Here is a 23,992-nt window from a genome sequence, read left to right on the forward strand (position 1 = left end):
CTACTATCATTTATTTTAATGGATTTAGATGCCATTTACTTCATTAACAAACAATGTCACAATGCCACTGATGAATGTAATGTAGCCTACCTGAAAAGAGACACATGATCCTTCAGAAATCATTCTAATATGCTGATTTGCTGCTCAATTATTATTTGAACTTAATTGTTCTTATTATTGATATATTCTAATTGTTCTTTGTATTGATATAAAGTTTTTATAGAGTTACGTTTCTGCTGCTTAATACTTTTGTGGAAATCATAACATATTTCCTTCAGTATTCTTTGATGAAAAGAAAATTCAAAATAACTTGAAATACAACAATAATCTTTTGTAACATTATAAATGTTTTTCTGTCACTTTTGATCAATTTCATGCATCCTTTCAGAATAAAAGTTTTAATTTCTTTATATATATATATATATATTACTGTTAACTGTTGAATTGTAATGTGTCACAGTTTCCACAAAAATTATAAGTGAACTACTATAATTTATTTTAATGGATTTATATGCCACTTACTTCATTAACAAACAATGTCACACATGTAATCTATTGATTAAATCAAATTGTTATAAATAAATATAAGAACAAATAATTAAATACAAATCTCCATGAATTCACGGGATAATTAACACCTTTACTAATAATGATGAAAGAAATAATTATGAAAATAAAAATAATAATTTACATTTTCTTTCCTTGACAAACCCATTCATAATACACTCACAAGAAGGCACTGTATTGATTTGTAACTAGAAAACCTTAAAAAAAATTTAATTGTTAAAAAGTTAAAAAACCATATTCAAAGACATGCAGAAAAAAAATCAGCAGGATAGATTTATACATGTAAGATTTAAAACTCAAAGGTTTTAATTCAGAAGTGAATTGTGGATTCCCCAATCCTTGTCTGAACGTACCTGAAAAGTGACATATACAGTATATTGTCAATCCTACATCAAAATTTCTGGCCTTTCCAAATAGTATCTTAAAATTGATGAGAACTCACTTTAAAGTAAAGGACACTTTGTGTTTGGTTAATGACTTTGAACCCGGGTGAATTTGATGCAGCGCCCCTGAAAGACAAAAACCCAAAAAACCATGATGTTACTCTACATTACAGATCCATAATGGAGGACCGACTATCCCACCACCACCTCTTACAATCACATTCATCTCAATGATCTCTTTACCCCATTATCTCTTATGAATTGTGAAATATGACAAATCAAATCCCCTAATGTCTCTTCCTCATGTTATTAGCTATGCCCTCATTTTGAGACTGCGGTGAAAGATCTTTCTTCCACTATTCACTGACTAGTCCATATCACATGAACTCAAAACTCATGCTAAATCATCCACACTGGATTTTTTTAATGCTACTCATATGGTAAAAAAAAAAGAATTGTTTTGACAATATTTTGTCACGCTGGCATGTGTGATAATTTGTAGTAATTGAGTTCAATTGAGAGGAGGTTTGATTTTAATTGGTGGTAAGGAAGCAGGAATGATGGAGGTCAGGCAGGTTGATCAAGCAACACTAATGCTTGACAAACCCTGTTCGGACAGAGCTGGTACCATGAATGTAGAACAGGTACCAGTATTAATAATTAAGCTCTATTTACAGCCAGTGTGAATCTTTGGCATGAAAAAACATGCTCAACAATATTTTATACAAAATATTTTTCACATTTTCTGAAGAAAATGAATGGAGCTTGTCCATGAAAATCCTGCCACTGCGTTGCAATGGCATTGCTATAATAATAATTTAGGAAACAAGTAATAATATAAGAAAAAATGTAAAAAAAATATATATATATATACTAATATAACATTACATAATATTACATAACCCTGTAATTATTATTATTAGATTTTTCTTTACATCTACTTCTTGTCTTTTAAGAAAAAAATAGGAATTTTAGTAAAAGAATTAATGAACTATTTGTGCAAAGATCTACTACAGCCCATAGTCAAACACTTCAACAATATTCTCATTGTGCCTCGAAGGACGTTCAGTTAAACTCAAACTAAGTGTGACGGTGCAATCAGTGAGAGGTCAGAGGTCACTCTCGACACTGCTGACATCATGAGTCAGTCAGGTCAGTCAGTGTAATAGTGACGACTCCTCTCTGATGAGTGTGTGTTTGAGGGTCAGTTCATGACCAGTCTGAGCACCGCACACAGATGTACCACCATAATGAGATGTATGACGAGAGTGTGATCTGGTCTGTCTGTGACAGGGCTGTCAGCCTCGTTTGTGCAGCTTATTAGTGCTAATGAGCCTTTTCAGCGGACCAAACGAGGGACTGAACTAAGTGGTTGTATGAGCAACACAATGGCTCTGTTCTACAGCCTAGTAAGATTTCTACATAAGCATCATAGGCTCCTGACCAGATCAGCAGCAACATTATGCTACCATCTAAGGCTACGTTTACATTAATCCGGAGAGATTTTAAAACGCATCTAGTTCTCTATGTTTTGGCCTTCCATCCACAGAGATGCCGTTTTTGTCCTGCGGAAACAGAACTTTTTGAAGACGCTCCAAAACACCTTTATTTGCATTGTAGTGTGGACTATGAAAATGAAAGGTATTTGAAAACCATGCCGCACTTTTAATCGTGACGCATATTGTACCTATAGATTTCTGTGGTTATACGGGCATTTGCCAGCTATGTGCTGTTCACTTTCACAGTGTTGCTAAAGATAAATGTTACTTTGTCAAATCTTTATATTACATTCCTGCAAATATGACAGAAAATGTACTCGCAATTGCCGTCCTGTGGCTAAACATGGCAGTTGCATTTTAGACCAAACATATAATGGTGATTGAGTGCAACCTGGACGCAGCAGTAAGTGGTGATTTTGGATATTTTGCTAACAAACTAGTGGATACTTTGCTAATAAAATGATTGTGCCAGAAGAATGCCATAAAATCTTTATTACTCCTGATCTGTCAGTATCATCTCAGTGCGCTTTTATTACATTTTATGCACGAACAGTAAGATGATTTAAGCATTTTCCAACATTTAAGTGTGGGGACGAGAAACTTTTGGAAAATGCTTTAAAATACTGGTATAGACGGACAGCGTTTTTTTAAAAATGAAAACACCTTCTGGATCCGAATGTAATGTAGACTTGTCTAAGACACTGTACCCCATTTTGCCAAATTGCAGATTGCTTTACAAAAAGAGCAATCCCTTAATGCACCGTGACAAACTCAGTGAAAAAAAATTTAATCTGAGAGAAATTACCATTAAAAATATACATATAAATATAAATACTAAGTATAAATGCAAAGTATCAACAATTTTTTTTTATACATATACAATTTCACTTAAAATTTGTGTTAAAGGGATAGTTCACCCAAAAATGAAAATTCTGTGATAATATACTCGCCCTCATGTCGTTCCAAACCTGTATGAGTTGCTTTCTTATGTTAACCACAAAATAAGATATTTTGAAGATTGTTGGTAATCAAACAGTTGGTGGTTGCCATTGACTTTTTTTTTTAAATATAAATTTTTTTTAAACATATATTTTTTTTCCTACTATGGAAGTCAATGGCAACCACCAACTGTTTGATTACCAGCAATCTTCAAAATATCTTCTTGAGGGTGAGTAAATGATGACAGAATTTTCATTTTTGGGTGAACTATCCCTTTAAGTATTTTTATGCTTGTTATATTCTCACGCTATTAGCTTAGTAACATACACCAAATTTAAAAAGCAATAGAGAACTAAGTGTACAGTGATGTCTTTGTAGGTGGAGTGCTATTTATATGACACAAATTTGTTGTTCCCTGTGTATAGCGTTCCATGTATGTCTTCACAACTCATCAATTTACTGTTTTCTTTACCTGAATGAATCTAAAAAACATGAAAAAATTAATTAATTTATTGATACAAAACAAAAGCTCCTTTCTTGTTGTTTATAATAATATACAGATTGCATAAGCCAAGGCCACCGTACCTTGTCATTTTCCGTGGGTCTCATGATAGCAACTCTGTCGTATTGTCTACGCAGCAATGCTAACACAGCATCAAAACGCCCCTAAAAACATTCACATTACAGAAAAATAGACAGAAGCATAACAGTATTTTTACAAATACATACGTTAACACAGTCCAGCAATAAAAGCCAAAGTGTTGACAGGAAACTTACTTTAATGGGCGTGTACCATTTGTCTGAGACTGGGGCCTGATATGTTGGTGGTGGTCTGGGTGGGGGTCTTTTTACGGGCTCTTCAAACTCCTCCTCTGGCATTGTGACCACAGCATTTTTAGCTTTCGCTAACCGCGCCCCTTCCTCTGTAGAGCCCTTCTCACCCCAGCGAACCTGTGAATGCTGTGAGCTTCAGCGTATATCCATAAAACTTTTGTTCTATGTTCTTTTGGATGGCGTTGGATTATCACGTTACCTCCATCGGGGTGATGCCACCAGGCCCTCTGGCACCATAATAAGACGCATCCACTGTAGGCCATTTCTTCTTCGGCAGAGGGTCCTCCTCAGGTTCCTATAAGATATGTACAAAGCATTTTAAGAAATGGGCAATTCTGCAAATTAAAATTTATTTCAAGCCCAGATGTACTGTACTTACAGGTATTGGGCATGGAGGCGGAGGGCGAGATGGGGGTGGATCCCTGATTACCTGTCATAGGACGAGAAAAACAGCACTTATAAATAGTAATATCTCACTAATATACACATTTGTGGAAAATAACATAAGATGTGTATCTGTAGCACTCACCACAGTGCAGCAGAGAGGCCAGAACCACCAGAGCACAATTAGACCCAATAACACCAGCAGCATCAGGATGACAATCACTATCACTATCCCATCAGACTATAAGAAATTTTTTAAATATGTTTGATTTATAATCATAAAAGTTTTATTCAGAAAGGATGCATTGATTTGATCAAAAGTGACAGTAAAGATATTTAAAATCTTACAAAAGCTTTCTATTTCAGTTAAATTCATCAAAGAATCCTAGAAAAAAAATGTACGCAATTGTTTTCAACATAATAATCAATCAGAAATGCTTCTTGAGCAGCAAATCAGCATATCAGAATGATTTCTGAAGGATCATGTGACACTGAAGACTGGAGTAATGATGCTGAAAATTCAGCTTTGCATCACAGGAATAAATAAAATTTTAAAATACATTCAAATAGAAAACAGCTCTTTTAAATTGTAATAATATATCACACTATTACCATTTTTGCTATATTTTGGATCAAATAAATGCAGCCTTGGTGAGCAGAAAAGCCTTCGTTTCAAAACATTATTATATATAATTGAAATATATCTGAAATATATTTAAAAATAAATATTACATGGGGAAAATTGAAAAGAAAATCAGAAATTTAAATACTAAAATTACTTGAAGGAACACGCCACTATTTTTGAAAATAGGCTCATTTTCCAACTCCCCTAGAGTTAAACAGTTGAGTTTTACCGATTTCAAATCCATTCAGCCGATCTCCGGGTCTGGCGGTAGCACTTTTAGCTTAACTTAGCATAGATCATTCACTGTATTACAATTTTTCAAGAGAACATGCAATAACCAACTAATTTGGTTTAATTCTGTTCCTATAATCAGACTGTTTATTGTGATATTTACTGACCTTCTTAGTAAACTTATGTATTATTAAAGTTGGTTTGTTAAGAAATGTATTGTGTACTTACACATGTGGTGGCAAGTATTGTGATTGGACTTGAAATGAAAGACTGGCCATTATTCAGACTAATGAGCACATCGAGGGAGCTGTTGAGAGAGGGAAAGTCCGCTATTATATGATTAAATGCCAAAGACGGAGCATAGTTCATAAGACCAACAGCGCTGTGCTAAAGTATTCTTTTTAAAACAACAAGATGAATGTCTCTTGAAAAGTTTCTTCCATCTGTTTCAAACTTGGCCATGACGAAAAGCAACCATTGAGTCATTTTGCATGTCGCTTTAAGGCAGTGCCCTAAGGCAAACAAAAATGTGCTGCCATCACACACGCTGCTTTGTTTCAGCCCTGCACTGAGCCTGCTCCTTATCAGTTGTCTATTAGCTAAGCTATAAACAGAAACTGAGATAAAAACACCCAGGAAAAAATGATGAACTCGTTCCCTTTGCATGTCGGCTTGTAACAGCTGTGGCTCTGAATGGAGAGCCACTGTTCTCCAACTGAAGCTGGTCCAATGCCACTTACTGTCCAACCTCGGTCAGCACTGGAGCTGGACACAGCACGTAATTATCCTTCACTGCACTCGGCTTCTCATCTAGAAGGAAGAGAGAGCAGCATGAGACTGCCGTAAAATGCCAAACACAGGCTGAAACACAGAGGCATTATTTAAGGATGTGGCTGCATGAAACTTCCCCATCGGCTAAAAAAAAAAAAAAAAGAGCAAGAGCCTCGAGGCCACGCAGAATTTAGGATCTCTCTTGCTAACAAAAAATAATAACATTGTGGCTTACTGTGGCACTTATTCATTTGCTAAATGGGGAGGTGAATTATATGGCTTGTTTTGTAAGGCGTATCTTTGTGGATATGTTTTATAATAGAAGGAATGCATTGAATGGCTTACTGTAAGGATCCTGTTGATTGACAGATAATGTGCAGACCACATCATCTGAGGTTCTTCCCTGCGTGAATCCCCTTCCTCGCAAAACAATGTTGAATGTTTCTAAAACACAGTGTTTACACTTAAATTAGTCATGATCATTAGTTCAAATGGACAAAATTGGGTTTACATGGACCTTTTAGGCTGCATTTACACTGCAGGTCTTGATGCCCAATTCTGATTGGTTGACTCTATCCAATTTTTTGGACAATCAGCTTACATCTTTTAAAAGTGACCCATATCCAATATCTGCATTTATGCTATATGCTTGGTGAAACAACCCAAGTTAGACGTTGACCTAGAAACAGGGTTGCCAGGTCTACGAAACAAAACCAGCCAATTGCTTATCAAAACTAGCCCAAAACTAACCCAGTCACAGTTTTTCTGTGGTTTTCCCCCTCCCTGTGGGGGTCCTCTCCCTCAAAATCGCATTTTGGGGGGAGGAGAAGATCGCTTTAACATGCAAACTAAAAAACAACCCACGGCAACAGCGTAACACTGTGTCTACACTGGACAGACAGTTGTCGTGTTGCGCTGCAACTGCTACATTGACACGGGGCGTCGATGCTTGACGGAAAGCGTTTTTGAAGCTTGGTGCTGACGTGTCCGTCATAGTGAGAACAGCCAATCACATTACTTTTCTGGTGTTGCATGAACGTGATTGGCTAGTGTCTGCGCTAGGGTATTTGCATAAGGTGATCTGATTGGCTGACGCCTACGTTGGCGCTTGAAAAGTTGAAAGTTTTTCAACTTCTGCCACGAGCAACACCAGAGGCGCAACACAATGGGTCCACAATTCAGTTCGGCAACCCATGATGTCACCCATTCAAAGTAAATGAGAAGCGTTAACGCTGACGCCCCATGTGAATGCACCGTAAAGGCAATCTAAACTGGACGCGGCAAAGTGACCATTACAAATCATTTGTACTTTGTGTCAGTACGTTATAAATAGAAAGAGGCATCAATTTACTGTCTGTGATTTGTCGTGCACCTCGCGTCAGGTGTAGACACTGTGTATAAGCAGCCCATTTCCGCAAGAAAACCGCAGACTTGGCAACACTGCCCAGAAAAGGGTAGTGCCCCCCACCCCCCAGAATGCAATTACGATGGATGGGAAAACAGTGGAAAAAACACAATTTGGCTAGTTTTGAATAGCAATTGAGATTTGTTTCGGAGACCTGGCAACCCTGGAATATCCGATCTGTTCGCTTACATGGCATATGCAAATGCACGTATCTGATTCATATCAGATTTATTTCAACGAATATCGGAATCCATGTGCTTTTTTCCTGCTTACACGTTCGTGGGTCATATCCGATATGTGCCACATGCAGGGAGGAAAACCATGTAATTTAAATGCGGCCTTAGACGTACCATTGACGCAAATGCTGGAGGGCTCAAGGTTAAAAATCTCTACACAGGACTTCTTTAAAATCTGTAAACACAAATGCAAGTCAATTACAAGGCAGCATACAAACCGCATGCAAGAATAGCAATCTTTGTTTGTGCTAAACCTTACCGAATTTACAATGGTTTTAAGGGCCTGGAATCCATCCACAACAGGAAACACTTGATCTTTGCTGTCTGCAATATCTATAAGCTATGGAAAAATATTAAATCTGGCATATCATGTCAGAATTTTTTTTTTTTTCAGAATCTCACATCGCTGAAGCTGCCAATTTCTGAAGCAATCTTGCTACCTTTTCCCAAGCCTCATCTCTTTCTAATGTAAAATGGGCCGGATATGTTCTCTGCAGAATGCAATTACTCTCATTATCCTGCCCGGACAAGCACATCCACTAACGTCAATATAAAGGATCCCTCTGTTACACTAATGCGGTTACTAATGCACATGAAAAAAACAATATCGTCATGACAACAACATTCCCGTGACAGTGATACACTAATGAACTACAATAGATTCAGACAAAGCAATGTTAGAAAATATATTTTTCACATTTTCTGAAGAAAATTTGTTTTGCTCGCCAGTGTGAAATGCACCAATGATGCTAGGATGGTGTGGGTGGCTGCCAAGGTGTTGCTCTGGGGTTCAGAGTGAATTTTAGCACGTTGATATGCAGTTGCTAGGGTGTTCAAGGTGGTTGCAAGGATGTTATGTGGTTGCTAAGACGATTCCAAGTGTTTATAAGGATATTTTTGTATGGTTTCTAGCTGACTGCGTAATGATCCAAGTCAAAAGAGTCCACATCCAAGTTTATATGATATTGTAGTCTCTAGATATAATATACAATGTAAGTCTATGGGATTTTCCATCCATTTTATTATCCAATAGATGAAAATTGTATGTCTTTAATATTTAGGCTACAGCAGGTTCCATCTCCCTGCTGAAAAGTCTTACCTGGTTTGCATCAAAGTCCTTCACACCAACACAATATACGCGTGCACCATACTGCCTAGCCTGATCAGCCTGAGAAAGCGAATGGGGAATTCATTAAATACTTTATAAATAATTAATATGCATAATATTAAAAACAATAATAAACCCAGAACATGTCAAAACTGTAAGGTGGAAGTTATTAAGTACCTCAACATACAGTTTTTTTTAAATCTCAGTTCAAATATGTAATTGTTTCCATGTAATAAATACTGCCATTGGTTATGCAGTATTAAAGGAGACATATTATGCCCCTTTTTACAATATGTAATATAAGTCTCTGGTGTCCCCAGAATGTGTCTGTGAAGTTTCAGCTCAAAATACTCCACAGATCATTTATTATATCATTTTGAAAATGCCTGTTTTGAGTGGAAGCAGAAACACTGTTTTTCGGGCCTGTCTCTTTAAATGCAAATGAGCTGCTGCTCCCCGCCCCCTTTTCCAGTATAGAGCTGCTCCATTACAGCTGGGACCTGCTAAAAACATCTGTTATGGTTCTGATTATCATGTTTATCGCAATGAAATCATGCGGTTTAAACCATATTAGTTTAAACTTCTGATATATGGTTTTCTGAAGCACACGGACAGAAAGCGGCCACCACACAGCATGTGAGTTCTCATTCACACACAAGTTTACTTTAAAAACACACATGAGTTACAAAAACAGTCGGTTATGTCTGTGAAGGTAAACTGCTAGGAAATAAATTGCATGTTTATTTTAGATCTAAATAGTGTTTTGTGCTCGTCTGTGCAGACAAAGTCAGAACAGTTAGTATGTTTTGCTCAAACTTTCGTCAGACGCTTGCAGAAAAAGGCTTACCAAAACAAAGTTACTGGGTTAATCTTTTTCACGTTTCCTTGGTTGTTAGATGCACCGGGGACCTGATTATAGCACTTAAAACCTGGAAAAGTCAGATTTTCATGATATGTCACCTTTAATATTTCATATATGTAGTATGGTGCTTTACCTCTTTCACAGCAAGGTCATGTAGATAAACCTCCAGCTTCCCATCAGTCAGTGCAATAATGATGCTGGATGCTCTTGCGCCCTGGGTAGTCATTTGTTTTAATACCTAAAATGTTTTTATTTGTTATGATCTCTGAAATACATAGGAGAAAAAAATATGCAATACATGCTTTTGGTGATAATATATCATCCACTTACCTTTCTTAACCCCTCATGCATGTAGGTATCACCAGCAGGTCTGATCTTGCTCAAACTCTGCAGACCACTATCAATAGCTGCCCTAAACACCCAGGCAAACACACCAGCTTTATACTTTTTATTTGTGTTACAGTAGGATTTATACTAAAAATACTACAGTACAACTCAAAATAGACTGAATGAAATCTCACCTGTCTCCAGTGAGAGGCAAGACTACTTCTGCACGAGAGGAAAAGACTATGAAGGACACTCTCATTTTCGGGCTAAAGGAAGTAGAAATAATCAGTTATGAATTGTAAAATCAAATTTACTCTCTGGGTGGGTAAGAGAAATGATATGTTTTCTGAAAGAGTCTGATATATAACTTTATAGCAGTGCAGTGGTTGGTGTAAATTACACCCGTGACACTATTTGAGGTTGACCATTGTGCCCTAACTTGCATTAACTAGGTCACCATACCACACACTAATCCAAACATACATTTGACACAGACTGAAGTTAAACATAGTAATCTAAAATTAAGTTTATATTTAGTTCCACACATGTGCAAGAGCTTGAGACTCACACAAGTGGTCAGACAAGACTTCGAGTGTGGAAGTGCTGAAACTCTATAACCCCTTCAATAGCTTTTGTTATTTGTTAGTTGGTTATAAAAAAAACAACTTTTAACTTGTAGTTTCTTACCTTACAAAACGATTAGTAAGTTGTTCCACAAATCCATAGATCTCCATCCAGTTGTCAGAAACACTGCCTGACCTAGAATGGTGGTGAACATTTGCTGCTTTACAAGATAAACAGGGCCATATAAGGGCTCCTGAGAGCTATGTAGAAAAAAAAACTGTAGGCTACCTAAAAATACCAGAACTAATAATGAGCTCACTGGAGTTATTATTTTTATTGATAATATTTCAGATAAGTACGCGCCGAAAGAAAGTGAGAGAGAGGTGTGTGCGCATGTGTTTGCACGTTTCATAAACATACAGCAGCCTATAGACATACAGAGCCAATGAAACGCTGTTAAACTAAACTCACCGATCCAACACAAAATACAAATCAAAGGCTCCATGGCAGGACCCATCTTCTCCTTTCCCAAAGGAAGTCAGGAGAGAGATGCAGAAAAGTTGGAGGACCCAAGTCGCTTTAAAGGCATGATCGCTGTCTTCTTTCATTCCTGTCAAGTGATGCACGTTGTTTGTATGGAAACACGTCGAATCCAGTGATAGAAACGCAGTTGACGCGCGTGGACGCCGAGCAATAAACAGCCTTTAAAAGCCACTCCTGCTGCGGTCTCCGGGAACTGTCATTCGCTTTCTCCCGTTTTCAAAAATCCATGTCCAGATTAATTTCATTCCGTAAAGTTTTCTTTTTTATTCAAAGCGGGTCCGGTTTACGCGGCTGCACATGAACACGATTCCGTGCGCATGCGCTGAATGTGTAGTTGCGCTCCTTACACACAACAGCGTGTGATCCTGTCGCTACATAAAAAGAGTAGGGACAACAATAGCAAAAGGATGCTGGCCATATGGGTCATTCCTACAATTAGATCCTTGAATAATATTTAAATTGTACTTTTTACATAATTTTAGATAACTGTGATTATATTAATGTAGAATTATATTCTTTTAAAATTATTTATATTTTTAAAATGTTATTTTATTTTATTATATAAAAATCTATTAAAAATGTTGTGCATTACTAGACATGACTAAAATCGCTATAAATGTAAGTCTGGATATCCTGTACATATTCTAGGCTTTTCAGAGATACCAAATGTTTGGAGGTTTGATCAGGACAACTCCCTCTCCTTGGTCTTTAAAAATGGCATACATTCACTGTATGACTAAATTCAGCACTCTTATTGAAATATTATAATATTTTGTAATTGTCATTTAAATCGGGCTAATTTTCAAATTGTTTAACATAAATGAATATCTCAGGACAACTTTAGTGGGGTTTCAAAGCAGAATATGACTTTCTGAGACATGCATCAATGTCATACATGTGGACACCAGGACATACTATGCTTATCATGCATTTTAGGTAGACATAATAAGTGGATAGGGAAAGAAATTCTATCAATATTTCTATGAAATATGAGATTTTATATGAAAATGTTGCTAAGGTATTCCTCTCATTATTATCCTTTTTTTTAATTACATGTTGCCCAAAGAACACATTAATATGCAAATTAGAGACAATTAATAGATATATTGATAATAGCAAAAGACATTTTTGGCCATGTTTGCGCACATATTGTGTAAAGTAAAACAGTATATCAAATCATTCTTTAATATCGTTCATAGCATGGTTGAGAAAGTTTGAACAAATCTTTGTGCAAAGTTTGGTTCACATGGAAGATTTCTGGAGATTTCTGGACCTGAAAACTCTGATTTCCATTAAACGCCTATTAAATGCAGGCACTAGTATGCATACAAAATGCAAAATAAAAATGTTCTCTAAATATCTTTTTCCAACATTATTCTCATGTCCGTTTCACAGAGGACAAATTATAGAGAGAAAAATAATTTCTGGAACCTAAAAATTGACTGGCACACTGAATATACAAATTTAATATTTAAAAACATTGTTTTGGTAATAGAGTCTTGTTTTCATTTTCTTATTAACTTAGTCCCTGGTGTCCTCTCTCTCTCTCTCTATATATATATAGTGCCCTCCATAAGTATTGGGACAGTAAAGACAAATTTGCTTTGTTTAAGTATATGTCACATTTAGCTGTTTCAACACATGCATGTTTTACCAAATAAAAAGGAAAGAACTTTTAGAGTTTCATCCCCTATCTGATGTGAGCATAAGTATTGGAACAATTGAACTTAAAGCAAAATATAAAAAGTTGAAAAGCTTAAATTTAGTTGCAGATCCCTTGCATGCCATCACAGCAGTGAGTCTGTGGCCCATAGACATCAACGGACCCTTGGTGGTACAGGTGTAAGACAGTATTTAAACACTTCACAAAGGTCAGAGGTCAGAAACTATAAATAGTACATTGGAAAATTAACCATTTGAAAATAGGTTTTTAAATAATGTAAATATGTTTTTCAGATGATTTAATCAGACATGTTATGCCAACAATGATTTTAGCACTGTTATGAAACATGTTTAATGTGCTTGTCTGCAACATGGAAAGTCAACATTGCAGTAAATCAAACTGATACAGTGTATATATATATATATATATATATGTGTGTGTGTGGTAGATTGTAATTTACTTTTTAGGAAGCCCACAGACTAGAACAATCAGTTGAAATTTACTGTTTTTCTCAGTTGCTTTGGTGCATTTCTCAGATCAGAAATGAAATTCTCAAAACTACTTGTTCAACCTCCACATCATCTAGTCACTTGTGCACATCATAAAAGCACTTTCTCATTCTTCTGAACAAGTTGCGAACTGTCAAAGCATATTTTCTACACATTTCTATTAGACTTTTTGTAAATTTGCCATGAATTGTGGAGGTGAATCTTGACTTTCACTATGAAGAGAAATGTATATCACGCCAATGACAAACCAGTTCTCTGAAATCGCTCAAAGGTGCATCTCATGAACCTTCAATTGGAAAGCATAAGGACACCACACTAGTTACAAATTCTGACAATGGATTAACATCCAGGAAATGATTAGGATCAACAGCTGAGAGGAGGAATAGGAGTAAGGTTGCATGGTGGAAGGGTACAGAGGCAAAACAGAGGAAAAAGCAGAAAAGGCCAAGGACATATGCACATATCAGATGAAATAAGGGCCACCGTGGACCATGTTGTCAATCATGGCATTACAATGGCTGAGGTGGGTTTCCTGTGTTTGCCTTTGTAATTTTGTATGTTCGCCTTTGTCCCCATATTTCTTTTTCTTTTCTGTATCACAATAACGTTGTAATGTGTGTTTTTTACTAGTGTAAAAAGGGTAACTGTGAATCCTATCCAGTCTCGTTCAATCAATACACTACTTACATACAGTAGTGTGTAAATTTGTACTTTTGTAATGGATATATGACATGCATAAGAAGTGCAGCCTTCTGCATTTCAATACAGTAACTGTATTGAAAAGTTTATATCAGGTAATACTAACAAAGTGCACTGTTATACTGACAACATGACTAAGCATTTTGACTATCTTGTTTGTGAACAATGACACAAGGACTTTTCATTCTGATGGCACTGATATGTTCATTGACATAAATACTTACTTTTGAGAGATGAACTAAAGATTTTAAGTTACAGGCTTTTGCAGGTAATCCATTGTGTGGTGCTGTTTGTACGAATTGTTTTGAGAAATGCACATACTTTTTTGCAAATATTAAGGATGATTTGAGAAATGCACCAAAGTGAATGAGAAAAACTGTAATAACCAGGGGCCTGATGTATAAACGTTGCGTACGCACAAAATGGGCATGGAAATGTGCGTACGCACACATTTAGGATGAAATCTATACGTAAAGTTTTATACATGAGGCCCCAGGGGATTTGAAAGGCAGCGCATTGCAGAAAACACCTTTTCATTCATAATCAAAAGTCACTGCATAGATAGATCTTTTCATTCATAATCAAAAGTCACTGCATAGATAGATAGATAGATAGATAGATAGGCCTGTATGTGAAGGCTCATATAGCCTGCAGTCATAACACTGGTCAGTGATGATTCTCGCCTGAGCGCACTGCTGTTAATATGAAAGTAACGAGCTCATCTCAGCAATCTCAGTTTAGACGTTTGAGCCAAAGATCAGTGCTCAGAAATGAAGCACACATCCACGATAAGCGACACTGACCCAGAACGATTCATATTAGGGATAAGAGCACAGAGGGAGCAGGCCGGGTCAGGAGGTTCGGGGGCGGAGTCTCGTCATTGTTTCCCGCAGATAAATGATTGCGTTCGTAATTTAGAAATCATCGCTCAGAGCATCCAACTCACTCCAAGACACCGACTCAACGGAGAGGATCTTATAGCCTATGCTTAAGATTAAAATGGTAAGATGCGTTTATGATGATAATTAAAACTCTATTTAAAACTACAGAAAGTGAATTTCAAAGTGTTGTCTCAGGGTCCAGAGGGAAGAGCGCGTTTTCTGCTGGACGCAGCGGCTGCGCTGAGCAGCATCAGCACCTCTCGAGCCGTGCCTGCAGGAGCTGTGCTCGGTCCATGTGCTCTAACACACACCTCCCTCTGTGACAACATCGCTTTCATCGCCTGCAAGTGCTCGGACAGACGAGAGACCGCCTATGTGCTGCAGGTAATGTGCGCTCTATAATGACTTATAGACCGGGGCTGGTTGTCACGCTTTTACGCGTGAATATTTCTTGGATGAAAATTAATTTCTGTAGGCTACATGTATGACATATACCTTTGCTATATAAAGTCTTTGCTATAAGAAGCTATGTTCACCATTATTGCCTAGGAAAGAGATAGAATTCATTCAACACACGTTACGTTGGGACACTTTACAGCGGGGCATGTTGTCAGAAGTCGGCACAATAGGAACATTCTGTTTATTTTAGATTTGACAACTTTTCCTTTAAATATTTAAAATCTAAAAATGTATCTAAAATAAAAGGTATCTTCCCATTTAGGCTATTATGAAATATGTGATTCATTTTTGTTGTATTACAAATAGTAAATGTAGGCCCTATTCATTTTTTAGATATTCTTTTGCATTGTTCAGATGGACCCATCAGCGTCCAGCGAATGCCTGCAGATGATTCGGTCAGCCAGGAATGCAGAGGAGCAAAATCTAAAGTGTATGAAGAACGGACATCTATTTTTCAGAGCCTTTAAGGATATTCCTGAAAACACAGAGCTTTTAGTTTGGTATGGGAGAGATCTAACCAAACTGCTTGGCCTCAGCACAGAGCAAAAGAACACAAAAGGTTCGAATGCATTATATATTTATATGTCCACATTATATTAAATGCAGTGTTTCAGAATCAGTGTATTTTTAATAAATCAGTTAAATGAATAATTCAATGACTCACTAATAAAGACAATCACTTGTTTCAGTTCATGAATGCATCAGTGGGTTTGAACGAATTGGCTGAATGAATGATTCAATGAATCACCCATGCATGTTTCATTACTGAATGAATCAGTGTTTTTGAATTTTTATCTAAAATAAGATAGATACAAATAGATCTATATCAATTATATCAAAAGCTGTTGTTTTTGTTTTTTTTACTTGAAACTGTAAAACAAGCATTAGGCCCATTTTTGGACATTTTATTACATTTTTAAAAATGCATACACATAAAAAATACAAAACATAGAAAAGTTCATGAATCTGTTGAATGTGTGATTCAATGACTCACTCATTCTTGAATGAATCAGTCCTTTAAAAAAACTGGCTGAGTTTCAGTGAGTCACCCCAAAACACCGATTTATTCGTTTCTGAATGAATCAGTGTTTTTGAAACGGTTAAATAAATGATTCAGTGTCTTGTATGAATACATAAACATTACAGAAATGTACATTTAATTTTATGTCTTTCTCTTTTAGGTTTCATCTGCTCTGAATGCAAACAGAGGTTTCTCTTTGAATTCCCTCTGTTGGCACACAAGAGATTTTTCTGCATAAAGAAACCTGCAAGCTTCTTGAAGGAACTCGCCCTTCCAGAAACGTATTCAGTGAGTAGCAAACCTACCACAAACTTCCACAATTTAGCACGAGAGCAGGAGAACTGCAAGAAAAATCGTCCCGCAGATGCAAAGAGCCCTAAAAGAAGACGTTCTCTTGAAGCAGACACAGATGAGAGTGATGGCGAACCGTCATCTTTTGACACCCATGGAGATGAAAAGGTATTAGTGAAAAAGTTTTGTGTTAATGAGGTGAATAGATGTTCCTGGTCATCTGCCAGCAAAAAGCCTTTCAGTGAGGGCCAGAATTCTCCGTGCAGCCAACCACAATGCCATGACAACTGCACGACAGATCCAGACAACCAGGATTTGAAGTCTAGTACAACAGCGACAAAGTCTGCATTCACCACTAGAGTGTCAAAAGATGTTCAAGGTGACAAGAACAAGAAGAGCGCATTCATGCAACCTCCTCACACCATGCCTGATATCCCACTGATGTCAACCAGTTTTACCAGCGACCTCATCCCTAACCGGACGTCTGTCCTCCCTGCCATTCTCCCTCTCAACTTCCACAGCTGTGCTTTACTAAACATGGATCTTCCAAAACAGTTGGCTCTTCTTCCCAGTGCAAACATTTGGTCCAGGACCTCTCAGCTGCAGCGTCCACAAGCTACTCGTCTGCAGTCGCTACTGACCCCCTCTCTCTTCTCTTGGTCTACCTATCCAGAACTGGTGCGCTAAATGTAACCTTTCTTTCCAAATGACATCAGACCTGGTGCAACACATGAGGTCCCACCACAAGAGGGCGCTGTCAGATGAGAGGCAGTCCAGGGTCAGGGATGAGAGGCTGAAGTGTCCGATATGTAAATACGTCATCACCTCTCACGTCACGTGACCTCTCATACATAAGCTCATGTAAAAAAAAAAAACCTTGTTGCACAGTGTTGTTTTGAGATATATTTTGTGATATTATGTATTTTTATATAGTTTTGCATTAGACAATGCCAATGCTATCAACAGGGAATGTGGGGGGCATCACTTACTAAACGTAAAAAGGAATGTTTACGATTTAGATTAATTAGTTACTTTTTAAAAGAATAAATAAATGTGACCCTGGACCACAAAACCAGTCTTAAGTGTAAATTTTTTTAAAATTGAGATTTATACATAATCTGAAAGCTGAATAAATAAGTTTTGTAATAATAAGTTTTATTGTTAGGATAGGGCAATATTTGGTTGGGATACAACTATTTGAAAATCTGGAATCTGAGGGTGTAAAAAAAAAAAAAAAATCAAAATATTGAGAAAATCGCCTGGTCCAGGGTCACAAATGTTTTAGAAATCTAAAATAAAACTCTTGTTTTTAATAACATTGTATTTTATTTGTGGTGTGACTTTGTGTTATGCTCTATTTAAAGAAACTAAATAAATACCATATGAAAACAACTGTACCATGAATTTGTGCTGTTAGAACACTATCTGATGTTGACAGTTTTATTGTCCTTTAAATAAAATGTTTTTTTAAGCAACATTTTTGTGAATATTTGTATCATATAACAGCTTTTTAACTGCGAAACAGCATTCAATTCTACTTTGTGTGTGTGTGTGTGAACTAATCCTAAAGAGCTCAAACACATTCTTTTTGTATTAGTACATTGAAATGATTAAAAAAAATGTATCCATGTATCTAAATTGGTCACAAGTCGTAGTAGCAACACGAGTTTGACCACTAGGTGGCGCAAAAGTACTTGTTTATTTGCTATCCATCTCTACACTATCAACTGACTAATCCTCACGGATGCATAAACTATAAACAAAATACAGAAAAAAACATCCTATATGAATAAAAGAATTAAAAAAAAGAGTGACCACGCAAAAATCTGCTTAATTCAGAGATCCTTTATAGGGAAACATACACACTGATCACATGAAACTATAATACACATAAAAATATCTTTTCATAATATTGTAACAAATATGTTCAGTACACAAACTATTAATACCACTTACCAAAAGCAAAAAACAAAACAAAACAATGTAATAGTAGAACAGGTCAGCCAGCGACATGCTCTTAATTCACCCAGGAGATCTATAGCATGTTTATAACACATTTCATTAAGGTACTTGAGGTAAATGAGATGAGTATGTTTCCTTTAGCATAGTGTTACTGTCACAATGAGAATCCAGCCTCAATTTCAGCGATGAAACCACAGAAAAGTGTAACGATTATAAAAGTCCTTCAAAGTCTTCAGTGCCATCAGTCCTTGTGTTAGGACACAATCCCAAATTCACCGTTCACATTCTACTCAGCGACGATCTGCAGCAACGGGAAACAAACGGGAAATGAAATTGAGTGCGCATATACAGTAGAGGCAAGTCATTGTTATTTAAAAATTATAACTTAATGTCTGGAACAAGGGTTTTCAGAAAAGAGTTCAGACCTGAGTGAACGGCGAGTGTCCCTCTCTAGATTGTTTTCAGGACCTTCACTCTCATATGAAGCGAGCTGGAGCTCTGCAACACAACACAAATACATTTATTCCATAAACCCAATCAATTCACCCAAAACCATTTTATGTACAGAAATATTGGTGACACTTTATTGTAATGTGACAGTTACATGTTACATGTACTTACTACAGCAATAACAGTAAATTATGCATACATGCAACTAACAGTAAACCTAACCCTATAGTAAGTACATGTAGATTATTACAATTACTAAATACTTATTTGTGTAATTGCGCTGTAAAAACGTTACCTTAAAATAAAGTGTAACTGAAATATTTGTTACAGAAATAGGTGACATCATCGTATTATTTGAATACTGAATTGTGATTGGTCCTTTCTTTCTTTTTGCAAACCACCTACAGCCAATTCACAATCTAGGTTTTCTAAGAGCGAGAAGAAAAAAAAACCCGACGGCTCACCATCTTCACTGAACACTGGTGCACTGATGAGATACTGCAGGGTTTTCCTGTCCCTCTCAAAAGGACAGATCACCTGCCTCCAGGACAGAAACTCACTCACTTGCTTGGCCAGCACCCAAAATTTCTGTAATACGATTAAAGAAAAGCTTTATTTTCCAAGCAACTAGATAAGCAAGTGATACAGTTTTTTTAGAATATTACATTCAACTTACCTCAAAATTGATGTTGCCGTTAGGTAATCTATTGACACATCCTTCATTCAGGAAGTAGATATCCTTTATGAACAAGCTAAAGAATGGGATAACAATCTGAAAGACAAGAAGAGGGCATTCATATTAAATTCACATGGAATTCATGTGAAATGATTTGTTAAAATTAAAGTTTTGCATAAAAAGCACACAAAATTACCATTTCTTGGCTTGTGTGTGCTGTACTAGACCTTTGAGTCGCTCCTCGCAATGCAGTGCGGTAGTTGTAGAAGTTGCTAGATGGGTCCATTTGGTGCTAAAAAAAAACAAAACAACCAGCAAAATTAACTGTGTTGATAGTATAGATTAAAACATCCATATATAGTGAAGTCTAAAAGTCTGAGACCACTTGTAATAAGATTTGAATTTTGAATTTTCTAACGTAATTCCCATTCAAATAAACTTCATTTGTGCAAATCACAATGTCATTGTGACTAATTGTGTGGTGACAGAGAAATGGTGCAGACTTTTTAAATATACCTTAATTTTATCTCAATGTTTCTTTGTTTTTAAAAAAAAAAGAAAAATGTTGAAATGTTGTGTATTTCCAGGTTTAAATTAGACGGTGGTCTCAGACTGCTGGACCCCACTGCGTAGCTTTCTCTCTTCCTCATAACAGCTTTCCTTACCACCAGGATGTCAAACTTGTCTGTGTTGACTTTATTCCAGGTTTTCTTCAGTCTGGATACAGGGTTCATGTTCATCCCAGCTACAGAGTAAAAACATTGTTAATAATGTGAGATCATTTCAATGCAAATCAAGACTGTGGCTACGAAACTGTATTTTACAATTAATAGTTAATGACAATACAATTCAATATGTACTCACTAATAATGGCCATTAATGAGTTGAAGTTGCCGATGTTGAAGCATTCCTGTGCCACATCTATGAAGAACTCCAGCACTCTTGCTCTGTGTTTCTTCTTCACGGGCTGAAGACAAACCAGCAGAGGGCAGCATGTGTCAGTGATTGCAATCATACGCGGTTACATAGAGCAGTGTTCTTAATTGGTTTTGCTTCAAGACGCAGATTTTACATTGGAAATGAAGTAGCAAACCGACACCTTCAGATCATTCAAAAGTAACAAAATGAACCGCACAGGCTCAGAATTATACAAGTGAGAGTGGTTACACAACCTTTGACGTCAACAACAAAACTGATAGCACTGCTTTGCTTTATTCCCCAAAATAGATGAAAGGTGTGCTCACCATGCAAATTTCTGTGGCTATCAGGTAGCTCAGTCTGTTGAACCATTCAACGTAAGCCTCCAGGTTACTCGCTTTTCTTTTGCTGAAGAAACTCTGATAGATAAAAGTTCAACTGTCATTGAAATAGTCAAGCTTCGTCTTTATCTGTGGCCATTCTGTTTCCATTTATTTACAGTGTCTGATGTAATCTTTGACTACAGCTGTGTGACCAGCTTACCTTATGGTTGTCCGAAGGTCTTTTCTGAGCAAACGCTCGAACGAATTCCTCGGGGCCAATATAACTGAGTCTCTCCTGCATGCAGAAAACATGAGAGCAGGTTTAAAGGAGTAGTTTACCTGGTAATAAAAAATAGCTGAAAACTTACACTCAGGTCATCCAAGATGTAGATGAGTTTATTTCTTCTCCAGTATACAGTGGGTACGGAAAGTATTCAGACCCCCTTAAATTTTTCACTCTTTGTTATATTGCAGCCATTTGCTAAAATCATTTAAGTTAATTTTTTTTCCTCATTAATGTACACACAGCACCCCATATTGACAGCTGATAAAAACATCACAATTCACACGACTCCAGTCCATCAGCTAAAGTCTTGAAGAGAAAAGCTGTGTGTTTGTAAGAAACAAATCCATTATTAATGCATTTTAACTTTAAACCGTCACTTCTGGCCAAAATACCAAAAGTCCATAATCCATAAAAATGCTTCCTCCAGTGAAAAAGTCCATCTCTTGTTGTCCTCTCACATCAAAATTCACACACATATTTGTTTAGAACGGTTTTGGACTGTTTTCACTTATAAACAGTGCTTGATCTGTGCATATTTCTCTCCTGATTCAGACAAGACAACTTTTTCACTGGAGAAAGCTAAATTATGGATTATGGACTCGTATTTTGGCTGTTAAAAGTTAAAAACATCTTGATGGATTCGTTTCTTACAAACACACACAGCTTTTCACTGGAGTGGTGTGGATTACTTGTGGATTATTGTATTGTTTTTATCAGCTGTTTGGACTCTCATTCTGACGGCACCCATTCACTGCAGAGGATCCATTGGTGAGCAAGTGATGTAATGCTACATTTCTCCAAATCTGTTCTGATGAAGAAACAAACTCATATACATCTTGGATGGCCTGAGGGTGAGTAAAGTTGCAGCAAATCTTCATTTTTTTGTGAACTATTTAAGACTGAATCCATGAAGTACAGAACATCAGTACTGAGTGACAGCCAATCAGACTGAACCTTGATGTCACTCACCATCTCAATGTGTGTCAGCTGTTGGGCGAAGACAAAAGGGTCATCGCACAGGTTCAAAACGCACTCGTCTCTGCGTACTAACTGCTGTTTGGACTTGAGGACGAGTGGTCTGTCCATCGCGGCGGCGGTGGATGTCGCCAGCGACTCTTCGTACTGTCCGAGGGTGGTCAGTTTGCGTAAGAGGCGCTGAATGAGTCTCTGCATGGCCCTCCGTGAGAGCTAGTTAAAAACAACAGAACCATTTCCTACATCAGCATTATAATATCCATTCGTAACTAGCCAAAGACAACATTTGGTAACTGTAAGCAGTGTTGCTGATATCACAGCTTGAGCAAAAAGGAAATACGTCAGAGGGTTTGAAGCCAAACAGCGTACATGCAAATCCAACGCATTTGCATTTGGCTCCATAACCATGTCATGTTGTTGTTGTCCAATATAGCGATATCCCAATACAAAAGCGTTTAGAATTGTCAATATGACACTGTTCATTTATTCAAGATTCAACTCAGTTCAAAAACAAACAATAACATGATGCAATCATGATGTTTCTGCTAGATCATCAGGAAGGCATCATCTCTGCTGACCTCATCTCCGAAGGCAAGACGATGGGTCATCTCTTTGAGGCTGCGCATCATGCGCTCATCCCTGAAGTCGTATGGAAAGGTCTCCGTCCATTCTGTGAGCAGTTGCACAATTTTCGGTGCTATTTCCCGTATTCTTTTCTGTTGAGTAAAGCAAGACAATTTAGCACTGAATCACCTACGGTTTGCTACAAGATAGTAGCTATTAGGTAATATCTACTAAATAATTTGTTTACTAAAATCTGACATTATCAAGTTTATTTTAGTAAAGTCAATTTAAATGCACAAAAAAAACCCCACATTGAATAAATCACCTTTCAATTATGATACGGAGTCGAAAATGACCCGAAAATGAAAATTAGCCCATGATTTACTCACTCTCAAGCCATCCTAGGTGTATATGACTTTCTTTTTTCAGACGAATGCAATTGGAGTTATATTTAAAAATGTCCTGGCTTTTCCAAGCTGTATAATGGCAGTGAATGGGTGTTGAGATTTTGAAGCAAAATAAAGTGCATCCATCCATCATAAAAAGTGCTCCACACAGCTCCGGGGGGTTAATAAAGGCCTTCTGAAGTGACGTGATGTGTTTGTTTTAGAAAAATATCCATATTTAAAACTTTATAAGTCGTAATATCTAGCTTCTGCTGACTGTCGTATGCGCGTTCTCAAGAGAGTGGTGTTCCAGCGGATGATGTAGGATGTAGATGTAGCATAAGCTCCGGTGAGAATATGCTAGTCTCACGACAACCAAATTTTGTTCACAGTAAAGGAAAACCAGTGTCCTCTTGGCTTATATTGAAATCCTCCAACATTTTTCTTTACAAATCCTCATCCTAGGTGTATATGACTTTCTTTTTTCAGACGAATGCAATTGGAGTTATATTTAAAAATGTCCTGGCTTTTCCAAGCTGTATAATGGCAGTGAATGGGTGTTGAGATTTTGAAGCAAAATAAAGTGCATCCATCCATCATAAAAAGTGCTCCACACAGCTCCGGGGGGTTAATAAAGGCCTTCTGAAGTGA

At 37.0% G+C, this 23,992-nt stretch overlaps 2 protein-coding genes and 1 pseudogene across 3 annotated transcripts in view; 1 reads left to right on the top strand and 2 right to left on the bottom strand.

Moving 5' to 3' along the window:
- Window positions 1–533: 533 nt before the first annotated feature.
- Window positions 534–11,604, bottom strand: LOC107713331 (anthrax toxin receptor 2-like). Of its 2 annotated transcripts, XM_016518805.1 has the most exons (19): window positions 11,207–11,604; window positions 10,859–10,930; window positions 10,366–10,437; window positions 10,175–10,256; window positions 9,978–10,082; window positions 8,974–9,042; window positions 8,134–8,214; window positions 7,989–8,049; window positions 6,579–6,677; window positions 6,203–6,272; window positions 5,691–5,769; window positions 4,752–4,847; window positions 4,602–4,652; window positions 4,422–4,517; window positions 4,166–4,339; window positions 3,974–4,054; window positions 3,861–3,870; window positions 1,010–1,076; window positions 534–920 (listed from the first exon to the last, which is right to left on the bottom strand). In XM_016518805.1, exons 1-19 carry the CDS (start codon window positions 11,341–11,343, stop codon window positions 878–880), a joined length of 1,545 nt encoding a protein of 514 aa, XP_016374291.1. In that variant the 5' UTR covers window positions 11,344–11,604; the 3' UTR covers window positions 534–877. The 2 variants fall into 2 exon arrangements, with proteins under 2 accessions (XP_016374291.1, XP_016374292.1); XM_016518806.1 differs by lacking the exon at window positions 3,861–3,870 and having other exon boundaries at window positions 11,207–11,603.
- Window positions 11,605–15,133: 3,529 nt separating this feature from the next.
- LOC107713268 (PR domain zinc finger protein 8-like) lies at window positions 15,134–17,656 on the top strand (annotated as a pseudogene).
- A 975-nt stretch (window positions 17,657–18,631) lies between these two features.
- LOC107713332 (ras-GEF domain-containing family member 1B-B-like) overlaps window positions 18,632–23,992 on the bottom strand; it is an 11,467-nt gene continuing 6,106 nt past the window's right edge. The window contains exons 4-14 of the mRNA XM_016518808.1: window positions 22,970–23,107; window positions 22,386–22,604; window positions 21,351–21,425; window positions 21,134–21,226; window positions 20,754–20,856; window positions 20,555–20,634; window positions 20,086–20,181; window positions 19,890–19,985; window positions 19,678–19,801; window positions 19,189–19,261; window positions 18,632–19,064 (exon numbers count right to left, since the gene is read on the bottom strand). Of these exons, the coding sequence (XP_016374294.1) occupies window positions 19,043–19,064; window positions 19,189–19,261; window positions 19,678–19,801; window positions 19,890–19,985; window positions 20,086–20,181; window positions 20,555–20,634; window positions 20,754–20,856; window positions 21,134–21,226; window positions 21,351–21,425; window positions 22,386–22,604; window positions 22,970–23,107 (1,119 nt within the window). The 3' untranslated portion in view covers window positions 18,632–19,042. The remainder of the gene's footprint in view (window positions 19,065–19,188; window positions 19,262–19,677; window positions 19,802–19,889; window positions 19,986–20,085; window positions 20,182–20,554; window positions 20,635–20,753; window positions 20,857–21,133; window positions 21,227–21,350; window positions 21,426–22,385; window positions 22,605–22,969; window positions 23,108–23,992) is intronic.

The sequence above is a fragment of the Sinocyclocheilus rhinocerous genome, unplaced genomic scaffold (assembly GCF_001515625.1).
Source record: "Sinocyclocheilus rhinocerous isolate Xijiao unplaced genomic scaffold, SAMN03320098_v1.1 scaffold688, whole genome shotgun sequence".
In the NCBI taxonomy this organism is placed as follows: Eukaryota; Metazoa; Chordata; class Actinopteri; order Cypriniformes; family Cyprinidae; genus Sinocyclocheilus; species Sinocyclocheilus rhinocerous.